Source organism: Aotus nancymaae, unplaced genomic scaffold (genome assembly GCF_030222135.1).
Source record: "Aotus nancymaae isolate 86718 unplaced genomic scaffold, 86718_ANA_hifiasm-v0.15.2.pri h1tg000019l, whole genome shotgun sequence".
In the NCBI taxonomy this organism is placed as follows: domain Eukaryota; kingdom Metazoa; phylum Chordata; class Mammalia; order Primates; family Aotidae; genus Aotus; species Aotus nancymaae.
This window is the reverse complement of record NW_026988431.1, coordinates 2,464,802-2,478,237: the sequence shown is the minus strand read 5'-3', so window position 1 is coordinate 2,478,237 and position 13,436 is coordinate 2,464,802. Positions and strand designations below refer to the sequence as shown.

The 13,436-nt window shown below is 35.9% G+C and overlaps 1 protein-coding gene across 1 annotated transcript in view; it reads left to right on the top strand.

The window, feature by feature from the left end:
• The window catches only part of STT3B (STT3 oligosaccharyltransferase complex catalytic subunit B), a 102,782-nt gene extending 95,630 nt beyond the window's left edge, over positions 1 to 7,152 (top strand). The window contains exons 15-16 of the mRNA XM_012435510.2: positions 2,416 to 2,628; positions 5,516 to 7,152. Coding sequence (XP_012290933.1) covers positions 2,416 to 2,628; positions 5,516 to 5,596 — 294 coding nt within the window. The 3' untranslated portion in view covers positions 5,597 to 7,152. The remainder of the gene's footprint in view (positions 1 to 2,415; positions 2,629 to 5,515) is intronic.
• Positions 7,153 to 13,436: the final 6,284 nt, after the last annotated feature.

The following is a 13,436-nucleotide window of genomic DNA, read 5'->3' as shown; positions in this document are numbered from 1 at the left end:
AAAAAAAAAAAAAAAATTAATTTTGAGCTGAAGGCAATTTAGAAACAGCAAACAGAGAAAAAGCTCTATCTAACCTCTTTTCTGCCTAAAGGCAGAATATAAATTCTCCTTTACTGGAGACAACTCTAGATTCTTATCAGCCCAGAAAAGGCAGCAGAGAAATCTGCAGACAAAACTTACTCCATTAGTTTCTCCCATATATGGACCCTTCTACTTTCCCATCTTGGACGCCTAAAACCACTTTCCTTTGTCCTTTCTCTACAGATAAATTGTTCTTTGTTGAGTATGCTGTGTAAGCTAGAGTTCTAAGCCACTGCTTTGAGTTCCTTTTATTGAGGTTTCTCCTGCATAATGTGTGCCGAATGTGTTACTAAATTTGTTTTTCTCTTGTTAATCAGTCCTTTGTTATAAGTGTCTGTCCCAAATTATTACCTTCATCCTATTAGTTTCGCTGAAAACAGCCTATTTCTATATTGCTCTCTGGTTAAGCTGATAAGAAAGCAGGGGGAAAAATTGCTTGCTTAATTTTATACTATCACTGGGAATCAACAAAACTAAAGGCATGTGTTTGGACAATTTGTGAATCAAATTTTATCCTTTTCTAAAACACCATCTTTGTGGCTAATATGGCCTAGAACTTGAGTTCAAAATAGTTACCATGTACTGTGTTCCTGTTTGTTGTGTTGCTTCAAGTAAATTCCAAGTGAATCATATTTTATCATTATTACTTGGAATTACTCTGTAGGTGACTTTAAACAACTTAGGTGATAATCTAGATTTAGGTTTTTGTTTGTGTTTTAGTTTCTTTAGAAGCCCATTCCTGATCTCTAAACTCTTGCTAAGAAAGAAGCACACTGACCATAACAATTAGTTATCCCAGAAAACATTTTTCCTGGTAGGCTTGTTTCTGATTAGTTTCTCTGCTCACTAATCACATTGAAGGACCTTTTTCTTCCTCTCTTTTAAGTTTACCACTAGTTTTAAGCCGTGTTTCCAGCGTGCATTCATTTTGATGCCTACCTTACTCAAGAATAATACATGGTTAAAACATGAAGTGTAACTTTTCCTATCATATAGATAAGCAAGAACAAGTTATTCACTATTTGAAGGAGAGCTGGTTTTCATGTTTGTTTTAAAGTTGAATTTGGCCGGGTCTGATAGCTCACACCTGTAATCCCAAAACTTTGGGAGGTGAGGTGGGAGGATTGCTTGACCCCAGGAGTTTGAGACCAGCTTGGGCAAGATGGCGAGACCCAGTCTCTGTTTAAAATAAAAAAAAAAAATTAATGGAGAAAAAAAGCTGAATTTACTTATGCTAGGTTTGTATGTCAACATAAACTTAGTCTGAGGATTTTTTTTTTTTTCTGAGACAGGATCTCACTCTGTGGCCCAGACTGGAGTATAGTAGTGCAATCATGGTTCACTGTAGTCTTGACTTCCTGGGCTCAGTTGATCCTCCCACCTCCTCCTCCTGAGTTGCTGGGACTACAGGCACATACCACCATGCCCAATTAATTTTTGTATTTTTTGTAAATGTAAGATCTTGCTATGTTGCCCAGGCTGGTCTTGAACTCCTGGGCTCAGGCAGTCCTCCTGCCTCAGCCTCCCAAAGTGCTGGGATTACAGGTGTGAGCCACTACACCAAGACAGTCTGAGAATTTTTGAAAGTCTCTTTCCCTCCCTGTGTTTTCTGTTTTTATCCCTCATAAATCCTTTCATGGTTTGGTTTTTTTATTTAACCTCCTTTGTAGTTCCCACTTTCAGGATGTAGTATCTCTTGCTTACTTGTGCAAATTTTTTATTTTATTTTTATCCCAAATAATAATTGGGATATAAAGCTCCACCTGGAATAAGATAAAGACAGTATGTTTACATCCCAGTCGAAGATACAGGTAATTTTTAGTGTAAGTAAAGATGTTAACAGTGTATGTTATAGAGTAAAAGAACAAGGTGTTCTAAGGAAACAATAAAGGAGATTTGTCAGTCACTATTTCCCTGAAGGGGATGGTAAAGGAGCCAGCCATGCAAAAGAGCTGAATGAAGAACATGTCAGGCAGAGAGAAAAGATAGTGCAAGGCCCTGAAACAGAAAAGATGCCCCTTAAGTGTGTTCTCGCTATATACCTATAAAAAGGGCTTTGATGGATTTCATTCCTATGTTTTGGTGTTTTGTTTTGTTTTGTTGATGCCTTTATGATGCTCATCTACTCTAAGGAGTCTGTGAAATTCTTATTCTGATGTACTTAGTTTCTCTCTTCCTGATTTCTTCCTAGCAATACATGAAAACTATTAAGATAGATGACTTGTTTTCCGAGTTTAAAGGGAGAAGGTATTACTGTAATGATAACATTTACTGTCTTATAACACTGAATGTTTTCCAATATGGTTAACACCCAATAATAATGTCACTTTGCAGCTGGATTTTCGTACACCCCCAGGTTTTGACCGAACACGTAATGCTGAGATTGGAAATAAGGACATTAAATTCAAGCATTTGGAAGAAGCTTTTACATCAGAACACTGGCTTGTTAGGATATATAAAGTAAAAGCACCTGACAACAGGGAGACACTAGATCACAAACCTCGAGTCACCAATATTTTCCCAAAACAGAAATATTTGTCAAAGAAGGTGGGTGCCAAGTGAAGGCATTAAAGGGTTACTTAAAGTTGGTTGGTTTGTATGAAAAAGAATTTCTGGAAATTGCAATAAATATCCATCTGCCAGATTTATAAAGACTATGGCTTCCATATTTATACAAAGTAATTACCAGGCTAGCCTGCTAGGAGCATTTCTTTCAAACTGAGCACTTCAGATACCCCAAGCTGAGATTTTCCAGAGGCCTTCTGGCTTTGGTTTGTGCTGTTCCCATTATAAGACTTACTTGTAAAGTAAGATACAGCTGTGGCCATCGCTTTCCAAACCTGTATGGAAGTAAAAATGCTACATGCTCAAGTGATGGAATTATTATTAGTTCTTCATCTTTTGAGCAGAGCAAATTTATATTGCATCTTTATCTTCCATTCTTCATATGATGTTACTGTATTATTCATTGAATAAAGAATAGGTTTGAGTTTAGTGAGTCCTTCTGAAGCCCAAAAAAATCATTTAAGATAATCATTTTTTAATATAGTTGTGACAAAGCTTATAGGCAAGAATTATGAGGCTAGTGCAATTCTTTTCTAATAAATATTACATAAGATATGAAGTCTTTCACTGGGGGTCATTATTACTCATTTAAGCCAAATAGATCTGTAATCTTTGCTATAAAAGATTACTAAAAATGAGTATTTATATAGGGTTGTCCAGCAGTAGGAAGTGGGAATGAGCAGTCAGATAAAATGTTACGGTTTCATTATAAAGTACAATCCTTATAATACTGATTATTATTACATTGACTTCAGTTGTAATTTTTGAAAGGATGCTTCCATTTACATAGCTCAGATCAGTTATTTTATATCATTGAAACTACTGTCTTATCTTTTTGTTACTTAAAATACACATGAAATATATTCAAAATACAGATTATTTTAATTTGTACTATAACAGTGCTGAATATTAACTGTACGATATGTAAATGGAAGCTTTTTATATGAATATTTTATGTGCCAGATGTAAATTACCATATCTGGACTAATGTATTTAAAGATGTCACAGAGAGCTGATTGTGTTAGTCATATCAAACTCATTATCTTTAGGTAAAATAACATTAAGAAATCAAATGATGAGCTTTCTCACAGGCATGAGGTAGGAGAAACTGGTGAGTCCCACCAGTACACAAGTGAAGGCAAATGCTGCCAGTCTCAAAGCAGTTACTTCTAAGATACCCAAGCATAACTAAGGTGTACTTTTTCTGGAAAAGAGGACTATTGAACTTTTGCTGTCTGATAATATAGACCCCAAAGGCAGTAAATTTTCTTAATTTGACCTCTTTTGCTGTCCCACCATTTTCCCAAAGTAAATGTGAATAAATAAATAAAACTTAATCTGTCTTGTGTGACCAAAATATATATTCTGGTAGCCAATAACAGATTTTGACTTTCTGGTTTCCATGGCTTTAGATGTTTTGTACTAGCACTATGAAGGATTGCTTTTTATTTACTTCCTTTCTCCACCCTGGTTTTGACTTTGGAGGAGGAGGGTACATATAACAGCATCCATATTCTGAGAGTTTACTGGCCACTGCAAAGCTGGCATGACTAAGGTGCTAGAAACTGTAGTCCAGGCTGCAGAACAGGCTTTTTGGCATGGTTCACCAGTAGGAGAAAAGCACCCTGAGAGCTATGACACACTAGAGTTTTTCTGGCGCACATCATGATCTCCTAGAAAAAGTATCCTGTTAGAAATTTGGGTGTAATGATAATAAAGGAACTAATGATTTGATCTGGTTTGAATTTTTTAAAATTGTACTCTGAAGTTTCTTACTTTTTGCCTTAATCAGTTCAACAATAAGGTAACATAATGGGGTTAACAAGTTAGCAGTAGCTAATTTTTATAACCTTAAGAAGGATTGCATTTTGCCTTGTGTTCTCATCCCTGCTAGAAACTACTATAAATTGTCTTGAACTGAACATCATGAATAAAGGAACCTGATGTAGGATTTACCCAGTTTCTAAAACCTCCAAGAGTTGTATTGAAATATGAAAATTGAATTGAGTGGCCAGTCTCTTGAGTCTTTTGCCTCTGTTAACCCAGAGCTTTGATGGTGCATTGAATTATTTATTTTCAGAAAATATTTGCTTTCTTCAATATCTAAGGCTGTGTGTCAGATTGAAAGACCTATGATTTAGCCTTTAGGGTTCTAACATAAACATTTTTGCAGTAATTTGTTTTTGATAATTAGGAAACATCTATTGAAAGTATTTTAGTGGGATACTGAATTGTTAGGAAAAATATTTAATTTTTCAAAGATCTATGAAACTGAAGGAATGTTGTTTCGCTTTGCATTTTTAATTGCTTATTTTCCTACCTAAAAGATTATTTTTAGAGAATGTGCCAAGTGATTATGTCTTTCAGTTGTGTAGATAGTTAACAGTCATCCTCATTTTATAGAAAACAGGGACTCTAAGAGTTACTAAGTTAACTTGTTTTTCTGGCACACACCTAATTTCTTGGAGGCTAAACCAGGAGCAGCATTAGCATTTCCGATTCCTTAGCCTAGTGTTAAGTATTCTGTCATGCCTGGAAATTTGAATCATTATTACAGCTCAGCACTTTGTGGTTGAGAAGAGAGGTGAGGATGTATGATACATGTTTGAGGAACACTGTGGTAGTTCTTTCATCTTAAAGCTAGGGACCTAGTGTTTTCACCTTGGATTTGTTAGTATACTCAGGTAAGAAACACCACTAACAGTTTGGTGGTGTTCACTTAACTATTCAAGGAGTTCAGTCACAAGAAGAGCAAAGAGCTTAGTCATAGTGCAGTAAACTATGTGTGTGTATAGATTTTTTTAATCAGTCAGAAACCTGCATTAATACTATGTGTTCTGTTTTTTTTTGTTGTTGTTGTTTTTTATAGACTACCAAAAGGAAGCGTGGCTACATTAAAAATAAGCTGGTTTTTAAGAAAGGCAAGAAAATATCTAAGAAGACTGTTTAAATGCACTGTTCTGGTTCCTAACTTGAAGCAGTTGTCCTTGTGAGAACTGGTCTTTGCCTTTAGCTCATGTCGTGTTTCACAGCAACAGAGGGTACAGAACCATCACTGGTCCAGGTTAATGTACAAAATTTTCTGGCAATGCCTGATTAAAAAAAATAAAATTGGCTTATTGAGAACAGCTGTTTCCGATTTCTAATGTGAAGCAAGACAGAGCACTGCTGTGAGTGTCTAGCAGCAGATTTTTTTTTTATTGGTACATATTATCCTTCAAATCTGAGAATTTGGACTAACTGCACCAAAGAACCCTCTAATTTGGTCCCTGGCACATGCATACTTGTCAATGTTTTTATTCTTTTATGAGACCTGCATTTTATTTGAATTACCCAAAAGCAATATGTAAAATACAAGTGATAAAATGTGATGAGAGCTTCCTGAACCAGTAAACTAGTACAGGTCTGAGAAAGATGTATTAGAAAAATAATTATACTTCTTTGAATTATATTTATTTTCGTGTTTCTCCAATGCAAAGAATGTTTCATCAAATGTACATTTTCTATTGCTTACTGTTTGCTCTGAGAAGAAGCTGCTGTTTCAAAGATGGACCTCTGAGTAGCTAATTGATTCAAATAGTTTTTTTATGTTGACACATTATTACTGCTGTTAGCAGTTGTTTTCACCAGGTACTTACAGAGCAGATTTCATACATCATTCATTCAAGGGCTAAATTTATATTCTTTGGAAATCATGGCAACTACACAGGATGTTGCTTACCAGGATGGGGTTTTGGTATCTTAGTACTGAAGAAGTTAGCGCTATGTTTACATGTAAAAGATTAAGGAGAAAAACCTTAAAGTGGACAGGTATCCAAAGTTCATTTTCTGTGACTCATCAAAGTAACAAAAGACTTGTAAACTTTGCCTGGATTTTTCTCATTTTATAACAGTTTCATCCATCACAATGATTTTGTTCTCTGCTCCATATTTTTTTAATCCCTTAAGCATTTGATGAAACACTCTTTAGTGCTATATGCATTTTCTTACTTTTATTAAAAATGTGACAATTGTCAAAAGATGCACTAAAATGTAAATGGAGACTGAACAAGTTCACTTTCCAGCTTATAGGCAACTTTATACAGACTTGAACATTTTCTCCAGTTGTTTAGTAAAAGTGAAAGAGAAAAGGGTTTTTCCTGCCACAGGATATAACTTTTTTTAATATAACAAGCATAACACACCACTGCTTTTGGTGGAAAAGTGCAGAATAGTATGTACCTTTTATGAAGAAAAATGTAATTTACAATGTTCAGTGAGAATGTTACTGCTGATTTTCTTTTCCAAGGTGTAGAATATTCTTTGATTTATAGAATTCATTTTTGACCCAGATGATGGTTCTTTTACAGAACAATAAAATGGCTGAACATTTTCACAAATAGAGTGTAACGAAGTCTGGATTTCTGATACCTTGTCATTTGGGGGATTTTATTTTACTTTGTTGCTTTAAAATTCAATGCAGAGAAGTTGTTGACTGTAGGGGAAATAAAGTTAATTCAAATTTTGTGTTAAGTGTTGTTTTTTTTACAAATCTTTTGGTTTTGAAAGGAATTAGTACTGAACACATACCCCCTTCTTGCTTGTTCACTTTCACAAAGGATTTAAAGAAAATGTGTGGAAAAAATGTGAGTTCATCTTAGACCAAGCTATTTTATTTTGCCGCCTTTTACCCTGGAATGAAAATGTTTGTTTTTTGTTTTTGATTGTTTCTTTGGAAGGGGTTTGGGGAGGGGAAACACCTAGCCAAGTAAGAATTTTCTCTCTGTGTAAATAAGGATAGGAACCTAGCAAAACCATCCAGGAAGTTCTGGTAATAGAATGTCAAGTCTCAATATAAAATTTTCTCATTAGAAAATTCTCAAAGACCACCTCACCTTTCTCAGGAAACAATTTGGTTCAATGTGTCTTGTCAGTAAATTAGCATATTCTAACTGTTGAAGCACTTTTATTGTAGCACAAAAGTGAAATCGTAGTTTGAATACATTGGAATATATGATAATTGACTCAATATTCTTTAGATCTCTTAATTCATTTCATGTGTGATCACTAACATTGTACACCAAAGGAACTTAATGATCATAGCCTTGAAGTTTTAGAGCTTTTAGGCTGTAGTACTTTGTGTGGTATAAATAAGGCATCGAGGCAGCAACTCCAAAGACAAAATTCACTTAAGACTTACATTGTCACCTACTTGAGTTTGTAGTTGTGCAGTTTTAATTCATTAGCATTCTAGGCCTGAAAGTATAAAAGCATCCTGTAGGCTGGGGCGTGGTGGCTCACACCTATAATCCTAGGACTTTGGGAGGCCAAGGTGGGCAGATCACCTGATGTCAGGAGTTCAAGACCAGCCTGGAAAACACGGTGAAACTCTGCCTCTACTAAAAATACAAAATTAGCCAGGTGTGGTGACACATGCCTATAATCCCAGCTACTTGTGAGTCTGAGGCAGAAAAATGGTTTGAATCCGGGAGGCAGAGGTTGCGGTGAGCTGAGTTCGTGCCACTGCACTCCATCCTGGGCAACAAGAGTATAACTCTTGAAAACAAAGCATTTTGTAGAGAATTTCCATAGCCAAGGGGCTGTGAGAGCATGAAATTTGGAGCTGCTGCTCCTTTTAAAACAATTGTAAAATGCATATTAAAATTTACCACCTTAACAGTTTTGAAGTATACAGTTCAGGAATGAAGTACATTTACATTGTGTGTGACCAGAACTCTTCTTGGTTTGTTTTCTTTTGAGATGAAGTCTAGCCCTTGTAGCCCAGGCTGGAGGGCAATGGCACAATCTCAGCTCACTGCAACCTCAGCCTCCCAAGTAACGGATTACAGGTGCCCGCCACCATGCCTGGCTAATTTTTGTATTTTTGGTAGAGATAGGGTTTTGCCATGTTGGCCAGGCTGGTCTCAAACTCCTGACCTTGTGATCTGCCCACCTCAGGCTCCCAGAGTGCTGGGATTTCAAGCGTGAGCCACGGCGCCCAGCCCAGAACTCTTTATCTTGCTGTAGCTGCTGCTGCATAATGCTGGTTTTGCTTTGTTGCCCATAATCCTTAATCGAGATGGTGGAGTAATAGATGAATGTAGAGCTCAACAGCTGCCTGCAACAGAAATGGTAAGAAATTGAGACAGATCAAAAACAGTAATGAAATGTCATGATGTCTTATTTTTATTGTGAAATGTAACACAGAGAACACAGAAATGTACAGTTGACCTTTGAACAACATGAGTTGCACATGCGGAGTTTTTTCAATAAATGTATTGATAATTTTTTGGAGAGTTACAGCAATTTGAAAAAAGTTTGCAGGTGAACTGCATAGCCTAGAAACTTTTAAAAGTTTGTATGTGATGAATGCACAAAGTTCTATAGGTGCTACTTTTTTGTTGTTTTGAGACAGTCTTGCTCCGTCGCACAGGCTGGAGTGCAGTGACATGATCTCGGCTCACTGCAACCTCCAACTCATAAAACATTTGTTTTATGTTTTATACTTAGCTTTGCAGTCCACCTATAATTCATTTGTTGAGAAGAATGTGAATTGTTTTTGTTTTAAGGGGTTTTATTGGCATACGTATATCATCTAAATGACTCGGCACCATTTATTAAAAAGACGATACATTTCCTACAGCGCTTCTGTAGTAAATCCTTTAGTATTAAATCATATGTCCATATATGCATCTATTTCTACACCCTCTGTTATATTCCATAGAGCTCTTTGTGTGTTGACTTAATATATAGCTTTAAGATAATTAAGAAGATATGGTAGAGTAAGTCCATCCCTCCCTCCGTTGTTCCTTAAATTTGGCTCTTTATTTGCCTTGCTTTTTCATACAGATTGTAGAATCAGGTTAAGTTCCACCAAAATAAGAAAAACGCTGTTGAGCTTTTGATTGGGCAGTGAATATATAGATCATTTGAAGAAAATGAACACTTAAAATATTGAGTCTTGTGTCCATGAACATGGCATATCATTCCATTTATGTAGGCCTTTAGTTTCTGTTTCATTGCTTTTGAAGGCCCTGGACATTTTCATAACTTTCATTATAAGATTTATGTTATTTTTTTAACAAATACTATCTTATAAATTATATTTTCCATTTCTCAGCATATAAAAATAGTTGATTTTTATATGTTGAAATTACTAAACTTATTCTAACAATTTCGGATTTTTTTGTGAACATCCTAACTTGGGAATAATGACAATTTTATTTCTCCCTTTCTAATCATTATATATTTAAATTTCTTGCTTTGCTGCACTGGCCAGGACACAAATCCAGTATAGTACTGTGAAGAAAAGGCAGCATCTTGTTTTCTGTATCTCACAGGGAAAGCTTTTGATACTTCACCCTTTAAGTTTGTTTACTATATATTTTCTATAGACTTCCTCTGATCAGATTAAGGACATTACTGTTTGCTGTGAGTTTTTTAATCATAAGTAGGTTTTGTTTCTTCAAGTGGTAGTTTTTTCCTTCATTCATTGAGATTATGCTGCTTTTTCTCCTTTAATCTGGTACCTGAATTACAGAGGCTTTGTTCACAATGTTAAATTAAATGAAATTTGTATTCCTGAAATAGTGATTTATGCTTGGTAAAATTTTACTGTTGAAATCATTTGGGCCTGGAGTTCTTTGTGCAAATGCTTTTAATTACAGATTCTATTTCACAGATACAGGATTATTTCAGTTTTTTATTCCCGGTTTCCATTTTGGTGAGTAAATTGATTCATCTAAATTTCCAATTCTGTTCAAGTAAAATTGTTGATAATATCACTTAATTGTTTTAATATCTGCAGTTTCTATTGGTGTCCCCTTTTAATTATAAATATTGTGTTTTCTCCCCCTTGAATTCGTACTTCTTTCCCCCCACCTCTGCCACACACACACTTTTTTCCCCTGATTTTCCTTGGCAGGTTTTTTTTTTTTTTCTTTACATCAATTTTGTTAGCTGTTTTTTTTTTTTTTTTTTTTTCTCCGTTCAAAGATCAGCCCCTGACTTTAATGTTTTCTATAGTGTTATTTTACTAATTTGTGTCATTTCCTTGGGGTGGACAGAGGGCAGTATTCTTTTAAACTCAGTATGTTTTTTCTTTCCTGACACATTAAGTTACAAATTTACTCCAAGCATCATTTAACCTCCATTCTCACAGGATTTGAGGTGACTTAATATCTGTCATTTAGTTAAATGTCTCATTTCCATTGTGCTTCTTTTTTTAGAACCATGGGTTATTTAGATGTACTTCCTAAAAAATTCTAAATATGGTGGTTTTCTAATATCCTTTTATTATCAACTACCTTAATTGAATTGTAGTCAGATGCTTTATAATTTTAATCCTTTGAAATTGGTTGAGGCTTGCTCTGTGATTCAACTTATGGCCAATTTATTAACATATAGAGTATTATTTTGCCAATAAAATACAGTGTCAAGAGCACACGGTGCTTTCAGAGACATAAGTAAATACGTTTTTTGAATCTAAAAAAAATTTTTTTTGAGACAAAGTTTTGCTCTTGTTGCCCAGGCTGGAGTACAATGGCGTGATCTTGGCTCACTGCAGCCTCTGCCTCCCCGGTTCAAGCAATTCTCCTGCCTCAGCCTCCTGACTAGCTGAGATTACAGGAACCTGCCACCACGCCCAGCTGGTTTTTTTTTTGTTTGTGGTAGAGATGGGGTTTCACCATGTTGTCCAGGCTGGTCTCAAACTCCTGACCTTTAGGTAATCTGCCCACCTCAGCCTCCCAATGTGCTGGAATTACAAGTGTGAGCCATTGTGCCCAGGAGAATATAAATCATATATACACACACACACACACACAATTTTTCTCCATATGTCCCTGAAAACAGTATGTGTTCTTTTGGCAACTCTTGGGCATACTGTTTGAATCTTTTGTGGCTTTTCTTTGTTGTTGTTTACTGAGAAGAGTCACACACGATTATGGATTGTCTATTTCTCCTTGAATTGTGAATTTTTTTCTTTATATGTTTTGATTCCATATTACTAAGTTTATACATATTTGGAACCTGTATCTTATTGGTAAATTGAGTCTTCAGCTTTTTAGAAATGTCAATTTTTAGTAAGACTTTTTGTTAAAAGCCTGTATTTTTCTGATTAATAATGGCATGTCAACTTTGTTCTGCTGTTCACATATTTTTTTATTCTAATATGTCCTACTTTGGATTTGTTGAGCTTTTAACTTTGTGACTTGTTGGTTTTCATCAGTTTTTTTTTTTTTTTTTTTTGAAGTTCTCATTCTCTAAATGTTCCTTCTTACTCATAATCTCTCTCTCCCCTTCCTCCCTCTCCCTCTTCTTTTGCCTCTGCATTCATTCACTCTTTAAGTCAGCTATGTCTCTTTTTATACTTTACACCTGACCCACTGAAATTCCCAGTCTTCTATTATTTAACGTACCATAATTTTTAGTGGTAGCTGATAAATCCATTACCTAGAGCTCTTCTGGGCTTTTTTTCTGCTGCTTGTTTGTTGTACCTATGGTCTTCTAATGGGCATGGGTTTGTGTTTTAGACATTATATTTAAGAAATTGTATGAGTTTAGGCCTAAGGTGTTGTTTTACTTTTACGGGAGTGTGTGTGTGTGTGTGTGTGTGTGTGTGTGTGTGTGTGTCAGGGTCTGTCACTCAGGCTGGAATGCAGTGGTATGATCATAGGTCAGTGCAGCCAGAAAGTCATACATTTCAGTGATCCTTCCACCTCAGCCTCCTGAGTAGCTGGGATTACAGGTGTGAGCCACTATGATCAGCCATGCTGTACAGATTTTCTTTTGTTTTTGCCAGGTACCTAGGGGAACTAATAAACCAGAAACACCTTAATTGAATTTATAAAGGAATTAATCATTCACAAAGCTAGACTGCCATACTACCCATAAGGGCTAGTTCATTCTTCTCAGGCTGAAATTCTCTGATGATTTCACCCAAGATGATACAAATATTTGTCCTCATAGTCCTACAAAGGCATTAAAATTGCTATTCAACGCTTTCAATGTCCCAAGGGAAAATAACCCCAAATGCCAAACTCCCCTTAGAATTTGTCCTCTTGATTCTGGCCTGCTGTTACTATTTTGGTTCTATTAAGTCTTGAAGCAGGTATTGTTCAGCTTTTCTAATTTTCATTAGTGGGTAGTTAGTTCAAACTCCCTATTATTACAAATGGAATATTAGCAACAAAATAAGCTGTGGTCCTTTGGATCGCAGAACATATCTAGTGTTTAATGTTTCTTACGTCTTCCCACTATCTGTTTAGTAACTAGACATTGCCAGTTCTAATTTTGTGTCACCCAGAGATAGTCACAATCTCAGTTTTACGTTGAAAATAGAGCATTTTCTTGGAAGTTTTTTCTATTTCTAAATCTTAAAAACAGCCTTAGCCAGGCATGGCGGCATGTGCCTGTAGTCCTAGCTACTTGGGAGACTGAGGTGGCAAGACTGCTTGAGCCTAGGACTTCAAGGTTGCAGTGGGCTCTGATCGTGCTGCTACACTCCAGCCTGGCTAAAACAGCTTGGGGGCACTGATTAAAATATCAAGTGCTGCCTATGAATTGGCTTCGGTGAAAAGTGGAGCTAGTAAGAATGAAAACTAAAGATCAAATGGCAGCCGAGTGACTGCCAACAGTGCATTATCATCTTAGCACACTTAGTTGTTGAAACAAGCTAGTTAGATGCTATATCATGTGTTCTTCCTTCCACAGACTAGGATTTACATGGTCCAGAGCCCAGTCTGTATCTTATCTTGCTGAAGAAAATTTTTAAAAATGATTTGATGGACTTGACTGTTAATGAAAAGGCT